Genomic DNA, 17,929 nt, shown 5'->3' with positions numbered 1-17,929 from the left:
GGCCTCCAGCCGTCCAGGGGCGGGACCCCACGCCGCCCCGAGCCGCCTCCCATTGGCCGGCGCGCACGCCCGTCCGCGAGCGCGGCTTCGAAAGTTTCATTGAAGGTGAAGTGCGCGCCCGCCCGGAGCCGGGGCTGCGCCGCCAGGGCGAGGCTGCACCGCGCGGGGCGGGGGCGCGCTGGCCGCCGGGCGGCGTTCGTTTTTCATTTTATTCCTGTAAGTGGAGGCCGAGGAGGAGCGAGTGGAGGCTGCCCCCTCGCGCGCCCCGCTGCCGACCCGTCAGGGAGCCCCGAGCAGTCGGGAATGGTTACGCGAGTCCGGCCGCCCGCGCCCCGCTGTCTCCGGCCCGAAGCCCGGGGGCGCAGAGGCTGAACCGAAGACTGCTGAGGGAGCCACCGCGGGGCCGCTCGGGGCGAGGGCCGCTCCGGGAGCTCAGGCCGAACGAGGGCCGCGTCGTCACCTCTATTCTGAGAAGACTCCACGGAGAAGGCTCCCCGCTGCCCGTGAGGGACATCCCAGGAACCGCCAAAAGGACAGCACGCCCTCTTCTCCCCTTTTCTCGCCGCGCCGCTTCGCGGGACCCTCTCGAAGTGCCTGGTCCCCGGCTCCGGCCTCCGGCACCCGCTGCAGAAACCTCCGGCACCGGATCGGGGAGTCCACATTGGATGGGCCGGCCGTGAAGGGTCGGGCGCCCGACGAGGGGGCTTCCTAGGGACTGGTGAGCGGCGGCCGGGAGAGCGGAGAGGCGCGGCCAGGAAAGCGGAGAGCGCGCCCTCGGGGCGCACGGCGCCGCGGCTCTAGCCGAGGCGATGCCCGGGCGGCTGCGAGCCGCCGGCCGCAGGAGGCCCTAGGCGGGCATGGGCTTGGCACCCCAGTCCTAGAGACCCTTTGCTCGGACTCGCGGGACCGACGCGATGGCCTCGGAAGTGGTGTGCGGGCTCGTCTTCAGGCTGCTGCTCCCCATCTGCCTGGCAGTAGGTGAGTGTTTCCCTCTCTCCGAGGGTCCAGGGGAGGGGAGGGGGCGCCTGGGGAGGGGGCGGGCTTCAGAGCAAACCCAGATCACTAGCTCGCGTGCCCGAGACCCGGTTCGGGGAGTCAGCTCCGCGGTCTGGGTGCGGAAGCCCGGCACTTTCAATTCTCGCTCTGGGGCGCACGAACGGGGTCTGCATGATCAGGGTCTTAACCGTCTAGCTTCACAGTCCGGGCGGCCAGCTCGGCCAGTGCTGGAGACGGAGCTGAGTTTAGTAACACACAGAAATTTTTGTGGAGTGCTGAGCCGTGCACAATGGATGCGAATACGCCTGAGAGGTAGTTGTAGACCCCTTCCCAGGTTTGTACAAGAGCACCCTCCCCCTGTCCCTGGACGCAGGACGCTCGGGCGCATCCAGAGGGTTTCTATGCCACCTTTGCCCCGTCCCGTGTCCCAGCCCCTGGGGGGAAGAAGGGAAGGACTCGGGTCGCGCCGGGAAGCGGTGCCCTGAAGTTGCTGGCTTTACTCACACAAAAGCCTCTACAACAAAACTGCTGGACGCCGAGGCTGCGGAAACGGAGGCCCAGCTCCGCTCCTGCGCGGTCCAGACGGATCTGTAACTGGGCTGGGACTCCGAGGTTTAAGCAAGGACAGAGAGAGCCTCCCGGATTCCCAGGCAAGGATCTCACTGTTTTTATGCGGCCGGTAGGGCGTGAAAAGCCACCGGCCTTCAGGTCTAAAGACACCCGAGGGGCGCGAGCTTGGAGTGAGAGGGGCCCAGTTTCTCCTCTAGTAGAAGTGCCACACTGAACCCCGCCAAGGTGACTCTGGGCGCCTAGCCCTCACCTGTTCCCACTGGAGCTAGAAAAGAGGACATGTCTTAGCAAGTAGCAATTGCGTTTGCAAGGAGAGCCAGACCCATGCGGAAAAAGCCACCTTTGTCCATTTTGCCAAAGGTGGAGGGTCAAGGTCACACCTGTGCTAAATGGGGACGTAATCGGAAGGGGGCTTAGATGGGTTTCCTGAGGGCTGACCCCAGCTCCTGGGGGGATTATGTGGCCGAGTATTAACACACAAGAAATCTGCGCGGAAAACCGAGAAGGCTCGCGGAGAGGCGACAGGCCTGGTCCCTGGGCAGGAGGAGGGGCCAGTGAGGAGGCGGTCGCGGCCTCTTTGCCACTCGAGTTTCCGGGCAGGACCCTTCTGCGGGCATCTTTGTCCTTGACCATCGCTCTGCCGGCGAGGAGCGCGGCTCCCACGAAGCTCCTATGGGCGTCTGTCCCCTCCAGTTTACTTGAATTTGGGAAGGATAGAGCCTTTGGGAAATCGATCAGGGACACTGTGCGGCTGCTTCGCAGGTCGCGTCCTGTCCAGGGACCGCGTGTCTCTGCAGGGCCTGACACCGCGCCCGGCTTAAGCGGGGGCTTTCGGTGTGGGGCCGATTCGTGTAGTCAGTGAGGTGGGGAGTGGCTCTGCCCCATCCTGCGCGTCCCTCCGGCCCCACCTCCCTGCCCCCCCTCCCCGCCCCCGGCTCGGAGGGGTGGCAGCTCCTGGGGACTGCCGGTAGTTACCTGCGACGCACACCTAGCGGAGCGACAAGACAGCAGCGATTACCCGCTGATGGCCGGCGACCTCGCGCTGAACTTGGCAGCTGCAGAGCCCGCCGGCTTCCCCTGGAGGTCCGCGGCCTCTGGGGTGGGGTCGCGTCATTCCAACTCATCTTGGGGGTCTACACCGCAAAACCCTTCTGCAGGAGGGTTAGCTTTGCGCCCTCGAGGGCCAAGCACCGCGCACTTTCCAGCTTTGGAGCCCGAGGCTCGAGGCGAGAACCATAGGCTCCCCCGGGAGCCTGTAAGAGCGGGGACAACGGTCGTGCGGGTGGGATCCCGCCATCGTTCGGGGCTGCTTCGTCCCTCCCCTGGCCTCCTCCCAGCGCCCCTGAGCCCCGCCATGCGGTCACCGCCGGGGGCGCACTGGGGCCCAGCCACGCTCGATAGGTGCCGGGACTCGCACGTGCGCCCCACGGGTCCCCGACCTTCCCGGCGGGAGAGCGGCATCCTGGAGCCGAGGACGACCGGGCCGCCCGCGGTCCAGCATCCTGGCTCTAGCCTCGCCGCCTTCCCTTTCCAGCCCAGTCCTCAGGATTCCCTCCGCCTTCCGGGTGCAGGGAGGGGAACCCGGGGTGTGCGAGTGTGTGTGTGTGTGTGTGTGTGTGTGTGTGGCTGCGCACCTGGGGCGTGCGAGTGTGACTGTGTGTGGGGGCGGGTTGCTTGCACTGGGTGGGGCCTTAGGTTATCTCTCGTTGCTCCCGGTTCCCCGGGGAGGAAGGGGAAGGACTGGGACCTCGGACCTCAGACTTCCGCCCCACCCCCTATCCCGCCCCACCGCCTGGATGAGAGCAGAGCTCCAGGGAGGACCAGAGCACTGACTCCCGCCACTGACCCCTCACCGCTTGGTGAGGAAAGACAACCCACTTCCGACGGCTGGTGCGCGCCTTCTAGTCTTTGTACTTTAACTGCAGGACGCGAGGCTGCTCGGTGGGTGTTGCTTGATGTAGGCATTCAATTCTCTTCTACAGGAAGTGGATGTTTTCAAGGTTATTGGAGGGTTTTCAGGCTCCCCGGCTCCCAGGGTGCTACTAAATCAAATATTCAGATTTCCCTAATATCCTGGACATGGAGAGTGCAGTGATCCGCCTGCCATTAGAATCGATTTTTACGTTTTAGCCGTCTATTTTTGTAACTGGTGGAGGCAGTCTTCAAAGCCAAGCCTTTGCAGAAGCTCAGGCCTTTGTCTTTTATCCACCCCTCCACCATCCATGTTGAAATGTTCCTGCAGATGGATGTCCACCTCTCTTCCCCTAATGATGGTTGCTAAACATTAACTACCATTGTGCTTAATCTTATGTTTTAAGAGTTCTTTCTTGTCCTGTAAAAGAAATTTACAGAGAAACAATAAGTGAAATCAGTCCTCTTTCAAGCCTGCGTTAGGCGGCTCTTGAGTGTTTAAAGCAGAACAAAACCATAACGTAGCATAATGTAATATAATACAGTATGATGTAATATGTTGTTTAGCATCCAAAGTAGACAGCCAGTGACAGGTTTTCCTACATCAATAGTAAATGAACATTTTGAAGATCTCCAAAACTGTCTGTGACTGCTTGAGTAGCCACTCTGATTATTTTTCCTCAAACTATACACAAAGGAGAACCTAGATAAACCCTTCCATTATATTATGCAATCTTTAATAATTATAATAATATCTGGTTACCATTGAGCACTTTAGAAATATTTTTATGTTTATTATCTTTTAGCTTGACTCCACCATCCCGCTCAACTCTAAGTCTATGGTTGAGTCCATTCCAGGGCTGGGAGCTGGTTGGCATGCTGCTGACCACTCATTCCGTCTTGCCTGCTGTTGCCTGGAGTCTCCTCATGTCTTTCTTGGAAGAGCTGACTTAACGTTATTTTTGGGGGAGAGGAGAGCCTAGCTTGGAAAGAACGGATTGGCCCAGGAGGGGCAGAGCCACAGGGCACCATGAACTTATGATGCCCCTAAATGAAGTGACCAGAGCCGCATGGGAGACTGTTAGTTACAAAAAGAACCAGCCAACCAGTTAGCACTCTGTGGGCAAGTCCCACTTGAATAATCTCATAAATCCAGCGAGAATCTCCAAAATTCCCTTTAAAGATATTTGGCTTAAAGTGAACAAAACCATGGAGTCACTTTTGGAATATGCATGCATGTGGCCGTATCTGAATATAATTTCCTCTCTATTGCACAATATATTTCCCCTGCAGCATGTGTCGTTTTGCAGCCACGTTTACACATACTCCAAGAATTACCAGTGAAGCCTGAGCAAGGTCTCCCCCTTGTCTCTACTGTAGCTCTTAGAGGAGGAGGTCTCAGCTGATGAAGCGGGCTGTGGCAGTTTGAAATTGCTTTCTTTTTCTGTCACACCTTCTGAAGCTTAGACAGGTAGATACTATTTATTACTTTCAGCAAGGACAAGAGTGCCAGTGAAAAGGATCAGGAATGTATAGCTTAAACCTAAAATAAAATATTTCATAAACATAGGCAGGCAAGAGGATTTTGTTAGTCAGGCAGTAAAGCTGGAGCCATGTGACCACCCCATAGATTGTCACTGGTCTGTCCCTCTATAGGCCATGTGTGCCTTGCTCATCATCAGAGATAACTCTGGGGAGAGGGTTTGGTGACTCCACAATTTTAGAGACCTCAATTCAGATTTCCCTAATCTCACCGCTGATCACAGAGCTGGTTTGGCCTGTTTGTTTTTGTCTTCTTTCTGCATATTGGAGATGTTAACACTTCCTTCCTTGGTTAGTTGTGAGAGAGTGTGCCCTGCACATCTTGGGTAATGCCTGACACACTGCAGGTGCTCCTCGAGGGAGGGATCCTGGCTGCCTTTGGGAGGAGAGTGGCAGGAAGGCGTGAGGGAGGTCCAGGCAGAAGTTAACAGACGAGCAGGTGGCGACATGAGTCACAGGAGCCTGGGCTGTGTAGATAGGATTTGTATGAAAACAGTTTGGTACCGAAATCTAGAGCCAGATTATTCCATTGAAAGTTGGTTTGTGTGTGGCAGGAGGATTTCTAATAATCAGGACTTTTCTGCCAGTTTGTTTAGTAGTTTGTATATCTGCATCACATTCTGATTAAATAATAGATTCTCCCTAGAACTGTACTGACAGTTTACTTTTGTCTTCCTGATGCTGTACCATCATTTTCATAGCCTTTAATGTGATCTTATTTTTTTCCTTTATTTGTGTTTACATGGCCTTTTCCCTTTTAGATCCCGTGCTACTACAAGTTAGTTGTTTATGAAGTTGCATAGTAACAGCATGTATATCACATTATAATTTTTCCATAAATGTCCAGGAGAACTTAGAATAGTATAAGTGTAGCCAGATATTTAATGAGTGCTTGATTGAAGAAACATATGATGATATGATGCATAGAATGTAAAACTAACTTTTGTAGGATTTGCAGGTATAAACAGTTGTTTTGAGGATGAGGAATCAGGTCAACAAACTAAGGCAAATATCTGATTGAATGGAAGCTAGACACAAGGTTGAACTGGAAAGCACTTAAAAAATATTTGGCTGTAAAGAGATAAACCTAGAGGAAGCTTGTCATTTTCACCAGCCCCTCACATGGCCTTTTAGACCCCCTCAGACATGGCAGGATCAAGAAAATGAGAAGACCACATGCTAAGTGTCTGTGTAAAGAGTGTGTATTAGACATACAGTTTTAGCAATTTCATAATTTTTGAACTGTCCAATAATTATCTAATGGGAATTTAGGAATTATACAAATATGCATTTTCCTATTTATTGGTAGATTAAAACAACTAAGTATACTAGCAATTTTAAAATGGTTTTCCAGGCTCCTGAAGAATATACAGATTTTTATCTGCCTTCTTTCATTGTGTGGGATGGTGCTAGTTCCTGATTCATAAGCTATTGTTGGATTCTTCTTTTCCGCTTTGCTGGTGGTCATACTTTTGCATTAAACTAGAATATTATAGGGCTTCCCTTTGCCAGCTCAGGTGGCAAAGAATCTGCCTGCAGTGCAAGAGACCCTGGTATGATTCCTGGGTTGTGGAGATCCCCTGGAGAAAGGATAGGCTACCCACTCCAGTATTCTTGGGCATTCCTGGTGGCTCAGACAGTAAAAAAAAAATCCATTTGCAATACGGGAGACCTGGGTTCGATCCTTGGGTTGGGAAGATCCCCTGGAGGAGGGCATGACAACCCACTCCAGTATTCTTGCCTGGAGAATCCCATGGACAGAGGAGCCTGGCAGGCTACAGTCCATGGGGTCACAAAGAGTTGAACACGACTGAGAGACTACATACAGCCCAACAGGATGAGGGGATATTCAACTTCTTTTTATATGAGTTTCAAGTTTTCTACACTTTTCATTAAAAAGAACAAAGCTGTGTATCCATGTGGTTAGTCCTGGTTTTCTGTGGCGATTTCACCAGTCATGGGGGACTAGGGATGGTGGTGGAGGTTATGCTGAGCCTCCACTGCTCTCACAGGGAGTTATTCACTCTGTGACCAAACTCAGAGGATTCTGCCCCTTTGAACTGCCCCTTCCCTACCCTTAGACTTGACTCCATCATTGCCAGGCCTCCCGTCCTTGCCCTGCAGACACCTCCTGTGTGCTCAGCACAAGCTTTCCTACACTGCTGACCCTGCACATTTTTGGTGAGACACTGGGTACCACTGCCCCAAACTGAAGTTCTGTCCAGATCACACATCGCGTCCACAGATGTCCACCTACGTTTGTCTTTGCCCTTTCACCCTAGTTTCCAGAAGCATTGCCTGTGTTCACACCCTGTGTGTCCTGCAGTGCCAGGGAGCCTCAAGTCTCTGTCTTGGCCTCTTGGGCTCTGTCCATCCTTCCTGTGTGCTGAGCCACGTGCCTTCCACTGTTGGAAGCCTTCGCCCACTCCCACAATCTACTCTGTGGTCCAGAGACCTTGAGCTTTCCTCCTGTCCATCACAGTCCAACCTCAGTGCAGCAATCAGCCAAAGCCCTATGGCCACGCCCACCTCCCCACCAGGCGTGGCCTCGACCCAGCAGGTGCGCAGACGGGGCTTGAAGCCAGGAGATGCTTTCTTTAGGTGACAGATGGCCCTTTCAGTCCATTCTAAGCAAAGACACGTCCACTTGTCAATGTAGGTTAGCAGGGTATTGAGGCTGAAATGAATGAACTTTCTTGGCCTCACACAACTGTCGGGATGCAGTGCACATGCTCTCTGTGCTCTGGGGGGTGGTCTAGGACAGCGGTCCGCGCTCTGCTCTGCCGCAGGAGTTGCATCCTTTCCCGGGGTTCAAGTTACTGGTCACACGTCCACGTCCAGCTTGAGGACGGAAGGAGGACGCACAGGAGGGACCCCTTTCCCACCCTCCCAGGACACAGCCTGGAGGTCACGTGATTCCCTGCTGTTCACATCCCAGTAGCCTGACCCTGATAATGTCATTCACCTCTGACTGCTCGGGAGCCTGGGGAGTGTCATCGTTTGGGCTGGTGTGAGCTCAGCTGAGGATCGGGGAAGGGGCTTCTGCCACAGGGGTGAGAAGGAGAGATGGGGAATATATGTCCAGATGTCGGTCTCTGCCTTCTGTGGGGAGGGTGGCTTAGGTGCCTGCAGACCTGCGGATCTGTCTTCGCAGAACTCCGCCCTCGACTTCTAGGCTGGAGTTCCAGCAGCTCCCACATGTGAGGGGCAGACTGTGACCCAGAGGAGACTCTCTAACCTCCAAAGGGGCGGCCCGAGCTCCCCAGTTTATACAGACAGGAGCCTGAGGAACCTGTGTGGGAGTGTCTGGGGGTGAGGGGGTAAGGAGGGGGAAACACAGAGCTGGCTCTGGCCCAGCTGTTGGTCATGGAGCCTCTGAGTGGTGGTTCTGGATTCTGGACGCCAGGAAAACTCAGGGAGCTGCTCCCTGCAGAGACGCCCACCTTTAGGAGGGGCTCCTGTACTTATGCTCTCTTCCCACCACGTTTGTGTGAGCCAAAAGTTCCTTCATCTAAAGTGTAGATATTTGTGGAAAAATAAGACAACAGTTTCTCATCCTTGTGTTTATGTGATTTGTTCAATCAGCTTGTTACACTTCTGTCACCCAGCTGGAGTGGGATGGCCATTTTGGGTGAATGGAACATTGTGGGGTATGGACACTGGGTGAGATGTCATGGCTACTTTTAGGGAACCAGAATGCCCCTGGGCACTTGGAGGTTCACCAAGAAGAGCTCTGGTGCCAAAAGACACACATCTTCACAGGGCTAGCTCCTTACACAGGAAAGAACACAGAAGTTCTTTCTCTTCCTCCATCTCTTATTTGTAGTGGATGGTGTCTGATGTCTCAGGGGAAATGCCCAGGTTGTAAAGGCTGAATGTTTTAGATACCAATCTTGGCCTGTCATACTAGTTGTGTGACATTGATCAAAATGCTTAACCTCTCTGTTCTTCAGTGATTTCCCTTGTAAACCAAGTTGTTAGTCATAGTACCTAGCTCAGAGCATTGCTGACAGTACTTGTGAAGCTCTTGGTGCAGTGCCTAGCCTGTGGTAAATATCTAATAAAACGTGGGTCTCCTTGTCAGGTGTAGGCTCAGAATTTAGGCATTATTATTGTCTGAGGCGAGTCTGAGGACCTACTCCTTAAATTGCAGTTGCAATCAACTTCCAAGGAAGCTACAGAAGAAGGCCTGATTGAAGGAATGTCTGGGTGCCCCTCAAGTCAGATAGGCAGGGGGTCCTCTGGGCCATTGCTTGTTTTTGCCTTGGAAACAAGGGGACATCTGCTCACCTTTAGTCCTTCTTCCTAGGCAGGCTGAGCCATCGCCTCTGTGTTCCCCTGCCACTTAGCTTTATATAATCACAGACTTATGTACTGAGTTACATGATGTCTCTCTTCCCTTCAAAGTGTCTGCAAGTCCGCTACCCTGTGTGATATTTCATGCCATCCCCAGAACTAAACCTACTACCTAACACACAGTAGATAGTAAACAGGTATTTGTAGGTTTTTGAACTGCAAAGATGTGTCCCAACATTGCCCTTCAGCTGCCTGGCCAGGGCTGTGGCCCACAGTGAACACGGAAGAAATAATGCCGATTGATTGATGAACGAATTCACGGGTTAAATTTTTTCCCTTGAGTATCTCAGAAGTCTGAAAAAAAAAGTTTAGTCTAGCATCTTACAGCTCTGGGTTTTTACATCTTTGAATGTAAAATTCATGATGGTCTGATCTGAATGCTCTGCAACTTGCCTAAATGTGAATTTCCTCCGTAGGACAATTAATACCTTTTACTTGCTTTGCAGTGAACAGAGAAAGAAAAACCCACTTGAGATGGTAGAGCTTGCCCGGAGCCTCATCCTTGAAGTGCATATTATTTTTTAAGATGTTTTTAGCTCTCCTGGAACCACACGAATTGATCTGTTTTCCATTGTGGTTGAATCCCCCAAGTCAGCAATTTTGGCTACAGGTGCAGGAGAGGAGGATGGATGGAGGACCTTAGCAAGCTGAGAAGTTGGAAGCAGAGTGCCCTGGGAACAGGTTATAGATCTGAGCTAACCCAAGTCCTGTCTCCTCCTGGTGCCCCAGGACAATGCCCACCTGCAGGCAGGTGCCGCTCCGGCATCTCAGTGGGAGCACACTGCCATGCTTGGGGATCTGCACAGCACGTGTTTTGGGAAGTGGCCTGGTCTGAAGGTCCAAAGACCAAGTCTCCATCCTGTTCATAAGGAGCTATGGGCCTTTGCCAAGTCATGGAAACACTCTTCCTTAATTACACTCTCTAGAAATGAGGTGCTCCAGGCTAAGGAATATTTTTCTGATTCTCCAGTAATATTTCTATACACACTTTGTTTCAATATTAGAAAGGATGACTAGAAAACCATACCTTTTAGTCAACACATTGGAATTGTTGTTGTTCAGTCACTTAGTCGTGTGCAACTCTTTGCGACTCTGTGGACTGCACCATGCCAGGCTCTCTCATCCTTCACTATCACCGCAGACGCTTTAACCTCTGAGCCACTAGGGAAGCCCCACTATCACCGCAGTTTGCTCAAACTCCTGTCCATTGAGTCAGTGATGCTATCTAACCATCTCATCCTCTGTCTCCCCCTTCTCCTTTTGCCTTCAATCTTTCCCAGCATCAGGGTCTTTTCCAGTGAGTCAGCTCTTCAAATCAAGTGACCAAGTTATTGGAGCTTGAGCTTCAACATCAGTCCTTCCAATGAATATTCAGGGTTGATTTCCTTTAGAATTGACTGGTCCAAGGCACTCTTAAGAGTCATCTATCAGCAATTCCAAATAAGAATATGGATCAAACCTCCAAACCTATATTTTGATTACCAAAACCACTATGACTTTATGAAGTATCAACTTGATAATAATTTCAGGTCATGGTTGATTTTTCATTGCTTTCACATTCATACAGTTGTTTATTTGCTGTTAGAAACTCAGTGATGAATAGTTTCATGTCTTTTAAGCTAAGGGAAGGAAAGCTGTTTTAACACAGTCACCTGTTCCATTTACTCCCCAGAGTGATCTGGAGCTGGCAGGACAGGGGGCAGCCTCAGTGTGTCTGTGATGGAGAGCTGGGTCCAGTCATACTCGGGTTTAAATGCTGCACTGATGTCGAGAACCACATTCTTGTCCTCGGCTCATTTTGTGCCTCTGCTACCTTCATATTTCATCATAAATGTAACCCACAGAGGCCAAATTAGCTTTCAGCAGAGAAAGTTGCAAACGTAGTTCTTTAAAACATAAGTAGGCAAAGACAGTTATCAGTTGATGATTTTTAAATTAAGCCATGATAGGTTGATTTTCTTTTTTAAAACTTTTAAATTTTGTACTGGGATATAGCTGATTAACAGTGTTGTGATGGTCTCAGGTGAATGGCAAAGGGACTCAGCCATATGTATGCACGTATCCATTCTCCCTCAGATTCCCCTCCCATCCAGGCTGCCACATAATAATTTTTTAGATAGACGTTTAGAAGCTGATCAAAGAATATGCACATTTTATTCTATTTGCTATACATTGCTGAATTACTTTTGAAGAGGGGTTTGTCAGTTGTGGGTCATAATAACTTGATTTTGTTTGTAATCAGATGCTAATATTTGCTCTATTGCTCCCCCACCCACCCAAAGAACTATTCTTTTCATCTTTCTGAGTTTGTTATAAATCAGACTGTTCAGGCTTCGCCCTCACTCCCTTTAGAGGTCCTCAAGGCAGAACAGCAGTTATTTAACTATGTGACATGATGCCAGCTTCCCCAAGGATAGGTTTATTTGCGTTGTTTGTTGTCAAGGTGAAGAATTAAACATCCTCCTGTAGACTAGCATTTGTGGCTCTTGTCCTGGGTCCCACCCCGCCGGTAATGATATCTAAGATGTTTACTTGAACTGCAGATTTTTCCTGAAGAGTTGGGTGCTTAAGTCTCTTCTTCATGTAACTAACCCCACCTGACTCATTCTTTATGTTAAAGACTCACGTGAAACAGCTTACCCAGTCTGAAGCTGTGTAAGTGATTCATCCTTAAGAAACAATCTTACAATAAAATAAGGGAATATGCAGAGTACATCATGAGAAACGCTGGACTGGAAGAAACACAAGCTGGAATCAAGATTGCCGGGAGAAATATCAATCACCTCAGATATGCAGATGACACCACCCTTATGGCAGAAAGTGAAGAGGAACTCAAAAGCCTCTTGATGAAAGTGAAAGAGGAGAGTGAAAAAGTTGGCTTAAAGCTCAACATTCAGAAAACGAAGATCATGGCATCCGGTCCCATCACTTCATGGGAAATAGATGGGGAAACAGTGGAAACGGTGTCAGACTTTATTTTTGGGGGCTTCAAAATCACTGCAGATGGTGACTGCAGCCATGAAATTAAAAGACGCTTACTCCTTGGAAGAAAAGTTATGACCAACCTAGATAGTATATTCAAAAGCAGAGACATTACTTTGCCAACTAAGGTCTGTCTAGTCAAGGCTATGGTTTTTCCTGTGGTCATGTATGGATGTGAGAATTGGACTCTGAAGAAAGGTGAGTGCCGAAGAATTGATGCTTTTGAACTGTGGTGTTGGAGAAGACTCTTGAGAGTCCCTTGGACTGCAAGGAGATCCAACCAGTCCATTCTGTAGGAGATCAGCCCTGGGATTTCTTTGGAAGGAATGATGCTAAAGCTGGAACTCCAGTACTTTGGCCACCTCATGTGAAGAGTTGACTCATTGGAAAAGACTCTGATGCTGGGAGAGATTGAGGGCAGGAGGAGAAGGGGACAACAGAGGATGAGATGGCTGGATGGCATCACGGACTGGATGGACATGAGTCTGAGTGAACTCCGGGAGTTGGTGATAGACAGGGAGGCCTGGTGTGCTGCGATTTGTGGGGTCGCAAAGAGCCGGACACGACTGAGTGACTGAACTGAACTGAACTGAAGGCATCTTTCATGCCTGTCAATCCACTTCTTGATGATATTTTTTTTTCTTTTTACATTATTTCTTTTATGAAACTTTCCACCATTGTCTGGCCTTTGAACGAGTTCCAAAGGTTGGGTGCAATTGATCGAGTCTTAATATTTTTTTCTGATGTTCTAATGCTGTTTGGAAGAGTTTGTTCCCATCTGAGGCCAGTTGAAGACGAATGATGCTCCCACATCTTGGGGTTCTCACTTTAGATACCTCCATTGTGCTGTCAAATGAAAAGGGAACAGGTGTGAAGGAGGACAAGCCTTGGACAGTGCCTGCCTCCAGAACCCATAGAGGGTGGTTGAGAGTAGTTAAGATTGTGCTCTGGGGACCAGAGTGGTTGGGATCACCTGTGGCTGGGTGACATGGGTAAGCCTTGGGTCAAGTGTGCCCATTTGCAGTGATCACACTGCCCAGAGAAATAATTCACACAAGTAGAATGAGCAGAGGATGGGGTTAGGTAAAAAGAAATGTCAGCTGGGTGAAATGTGTCAAGAAGTTTATGGGGATTGAAGGAAATATAAAAATTGCTACATGTATGCTGACAATGTAAACTTTCAGCCTTGCAGCTAGGAAATAAAAAGAACGCTTAGTGCTCTAAGTCAAAGGAGGCAAAGCTGAGAAGCTGCTCTCTGAAGGCCTTTGAATGCAGGCTCTGTATCCCTTGGCGGTGGAGTATAGGGTTGAGCATGGCTCGCCTGGTGGCATTCAGCCTCTTGGAAGCAGAGGCACTGACTTCACGTCCCTCTTGGACCTGGTGATGCTCTTCCTCGTGAAGACCGACACTTGAAGAAGAAGACCATTGATCCCACAAGCTCTTCCCACCCAAACTTTTCGAAACATTAGTTGGATCTTTCAAGTAGATGCCATGTTTGGATCCCATAGACCAATAAATATTCAAAGGCTAATGTTCTGTCTCAACTAGAAAGACTTGATTCTTAGACTTTGGAAACAGTTTTAGGACCTAGCGATGTAGGTGATGAGTGACATGTTGGGAAAGCATTGTAAACAAAACTTGTATTGTTGGAGGATTCCCAAGGACTCAAATGTGTGCTCACCAGCCAGTCAGACAAATCCTGTGTGTTGCCTTCACAGATCGTGCTGTGAGCCCTGTAGACTGAAGGAATGTTTTATGGTCCCTTTGATGGTAATGCCAGCTTTTTCCTTAAGTGCTTAATACAATCATGACTCATCTAACTTCAACCAGGCTGAGCCTTTAGGTCCCCTTAGCTGATCAGCATCTGTCTCCTCTTGAATTCTGAAGGTTTTCCCATCTGAAGATCTCCTTATGATTTGACCAGATCTCCTTCCACGTTAGGTATTGTGTTCTGCTTCCACACAGAAAATAATTTCTGACTCAGTACCACGGGGTTGGAAAAGAAGTCTGCAAGTTTTATTCATTCACACCCAAGGAAGAAATCAGCCAAGTGTTATGGAAGTGTGTTTTCACGCCTTCTGGAAGCCACCTTCTGGAAGTTTTTCTATAGAGCTTCCTCCAGTGTCTCTGGGGCTCAGAGGAACTTGGCCCTCATGGGAGCCCTCACACCCCTAGAAGTTTCTAGAATCACAGTCCACCAAATAGGACATGGCCTGATATTGAAGGCATCATCGTACTCTGGGCATTAGTCATTTTTCACTTTCATAATTCTTTTAAAATCTGTTATAATAAATGTTGGAAGATGGCAATGATTACAGACAGCGACTGTATTTTTATAGGGTATTAAATAAACATTTATTCTGTTTATTTTTCAGTTCTGTAGACTTTCTTCCTTAGAGCAGTCCTAGATCTACAGCAGAGTTGAGTGAGATTTCCCACGTTTTCCTGCTCCCCCATGAGCAGCCTCTGGCTCTGAGGAGTATGATGTTGCTGTTGCTAGGTCTACGTTGACACATCATTAGGTCTGTTTTAAGAAACTGGAAAATAACATATTAATTGTTATTAAATGACTGTCTATTGGTTTTCTAGATAAATTATGCATATTTCACCCAAGGGAGCTCATTTAATCAAGTCTTTGTAAAATTGTTGAGAAAATATATCTCCTGAGACCACATAAATTTAGATAGACTTACCCTCTCCAACTATAAAAATTCAGAATAAAAATGTCTTTTCATTGGGCAGAGTGTTTTTAGGTCTAAAATATGACTTGGCTTTCAACTTGGTGGTGGATAATCTGAAGAGCTGAGGTTGCCATGATGCAAGAGGTTCAGTTTATTTTCCCAGTTTTGTAAGCAAAAGGTTTGAGTTGTCTGTCGCTTACCAGGATTCAATAAAACTTGTCTTAGTTAATTTGAAACAATGTTCTGATATATTTTTGTGCCATGTATTTAGAAAGATTAAGTTTTCTGAAATACATTTTCACCATGTGTTAAATATTTCCAGTTCTTCTATGAAAATTCATTTTAATAGTGAGTTTTAGAATAAAGCCATTTTACTCCCAATTTAACTTAGTTTTTTCAATATCAATAGGCCATTTAGTTATTTCATTTTTTTCTTTTGGAATTTGTGAGGAATAGTTAAACACTTTAATCAGAAACTGAGCCTTCATTCAACACATGAAGTCATAACTTGATAGCATTTCATATTGCATGGGTGGGTAACTGCAGATTTACTAAAATGCTTTTTTCTTTCCAGAGTGTTGCTATAGCATGTTTTTCCAATTCCAGATGGCTTCAGCAGCACAACATATTTCTGACTTGATGTGTGGTTTTTTTTGTCTCTCAACAGTCTCCCCTTTGCATAATGCTTTATGTACATTGGACCTTGCAGCATCTTCTTTCTGATTTCTAGCCTTTGTTGTTTCTAATGTTGCAAGTGTACTTATAGAGGCCCCTTTGCATCCTTTTGGGAGGAAGGCAAGGCGCATCTAAACAAACAATAAAAAGACAAAATCAGGTAAGCTGGGGAGCTCTGTACCTGAGGGTCAAGGGTGGAGCCCTGGGGCTGGAGAAATCAGAGATGGAGCCTTGCTTCCCTTGGTGTCTGGGAGCGTTCAGGGTGAAAAGGAAGGCAGGCCCAGGGACCTTCATCCTGGAGTTGACTCTGTGGTTACTTCTTGAAAAGACCGTCTGGGGTTTGTTTTCTGCCTATTCCTTCTGAATGAAACCAGTTCCTTGGCCCTGAGGACCGAAATCATGATTCAGTCCTGAGTGGTCCACAGACTAGCAACAGAATGAGACAGAGGTGCGCAGAGCAGAGCAGGGGCTGGGGAGATGCTCCTGAAGGGATGGGCTGGGGACCGCCTGACCTGAAGCTGTCCCCTCTTTGAGGATCTCTGACTGTGATCTGCACAGAGAGAGGGGAGGTCACTTAGGAACAGGTGGCATTCTGAGGGATGCTGAACCGTGTATCCGTGTTTCTCACAAGGGCTTCTGGCCTTGGACTTGGGTGTCTGTGGCTTGAGTGATCCCTCATAAGATTGCATGTTGTCTGATAGCTTTAGGAAGATCCTCGGCACATGACTCTGGGTAACTGCAAAGAGACCTGTAGTAACACAACTAGGGTTGCATATGAACTTGGAAAGTAGATTGAGAGGAGATTTGGGGATCTCGAGTGCAGGTGGAGGGGTTTAGACTTCGTGTGTGTGGGAAGCATCATGTTAGTGATAGAATCTCCTTCAACCCAAACATCTTCAGGTGGTATTTTAAGGCTGTGATGCAACCAGACATGTGCAATGACTCCTTCTATGCTTTTGGAAGAAGCTTATCAACCTGGATGGTGTCTGGTTACTCAGCACATCTCTGACATGCGTGTAGGTGTCTCCATGGTACCTGCACAAGATTGTCAAAGACTTGGCTTTGCTGGAGTTGTTGAACCACACAAATACTTCACAAGAGCCCCGGGAGTGGTGTGATATGTACTGAAAGAGAACGGGGCTGAGAAATTCTGCCTGAGGGCCTAGCAGTCGGGAACGACAAGGATGGTAGGACACCTCCCAGACACCTCCTGGGTTCTGTCCACCTGGGCCTCGGGAGGGAGTGGGTGGCTGGGCGGACCTGCCCCACCACATACTATGCCTAAGGAGCTAACCTGTTGGCTAATATTTGAGTAGTTTCCTTAGTGAAATACAAAACCCAGTTTGGATTTCCACAAGGAGAGACTTTATCCCAAGGACCATGGGAGAAGGGCGGATGCTCTGGCTCTAAGACCCACCAGCATCTCAGAGGTTGGGAAGATAGGGCTTCACTTTCATGGGGTGGGGGGAGGGGTAAACAAGTAACGGGGGTGCAGGGCTTAACAGGACAGCCCAGTGGTTTTCCCTGAGGGCAGTCTGCTCTCTAGAGCCCCTTGGGGAGGACTGCCCCACTCCCCGTGTCAGGTCCTGGGCCCCATGGAGGGCAGTGTCTGACTACAGTTTGGTTAAGTCGTGTCAGTAGGTATTTCATCTTGATTGGTCACTGGGGACAATCAGTTCACCTTCCCACAAAGAATGGGAAGGTGGAGCATGCTTGTGCAAGGTAAACAAGGGGGACCCTGAATCTCACTGGGTGACGGCGGGAGGCGGCTTTTGTGAACTGAGCTTTCTCTGGAAGATGAAACGGGGAGACTTTCTTTCTTTCCTTCTTTCTTTTATTTTGATGATATTGCTATTTTAATAACATTAGTTTTGACATCTATTTGTACATGTGTTTAAATGTGACTTTCAGCCCCGGCGCCATAGCAGTTAGGTATTAAACTGTCCTTCCAGGAAGTGAGCAAAGCTGTTAACAGCAGACATCCTACCACCAGAGGTTATCTTGTGCACTGTTGGGAAAAATAACTAAGCATTTACATTTTTCATTGCACACCTGTGGATTGGTTTAGATTGAATAGCTCAAATGAAGCAAATATAGGGAGGTGTCCTGTATACAGACATTCTACCATGATAGGTATACCATATATATTGTGAAAGGATGAAATTTTGACTGCATGTGTGACCTGGATCTGTTTCTGACACCCTGAATCCAGAGGG

General features: G+C 48.9%; 1 protein-coding gene across 3 annotated transcripts in view; it reads left to right on the top strand.

Annotated features, from left to right (window-relative positions):
- The first annotated feature begins 914 nt into the window (after positions 1 to 914).
- The window catches only part of PIEZO2 (piezo type mechanosensitive ion channel component 2), a 255,348-nt gene continuing 238,333 nt past the window's right edge, over positions 915 to 17,929 (top strand). For all 3 annotated transcript variants that reach the window (XM_068993743.1, XM_068993741.1, XM_068993740.1), the window contains exon 1: positions 915 to 978. In XM_068993743.1, the coding sequence (XP_068849844.1) occupies positions 915 to 978 (64 nt within the window). The remainder of the gene's footprint in view (positions 979 to 17,929) is intronic.

The sequence above is a fragment of the Capricornis sumatraensis genome, chromosome 21, assembly GCF_032405125.1.
Source record: "Capricornis sumatraensis isolate serow.1 chromosome 21, serow.2, whole genome shotgun sequence".
NCBI classification, from domain to species: domain Eukaryota; kingdom Metazoa; phylum Chordata; class Mammalia; order Artiodactyla; family Bovidae; genus Capricornis; species Capricornis sumatraensis.
Note: the sequence above shows the minus strand (reverse complement) of the source record. Positions and strands in the feature narration are given on the sequence as shown.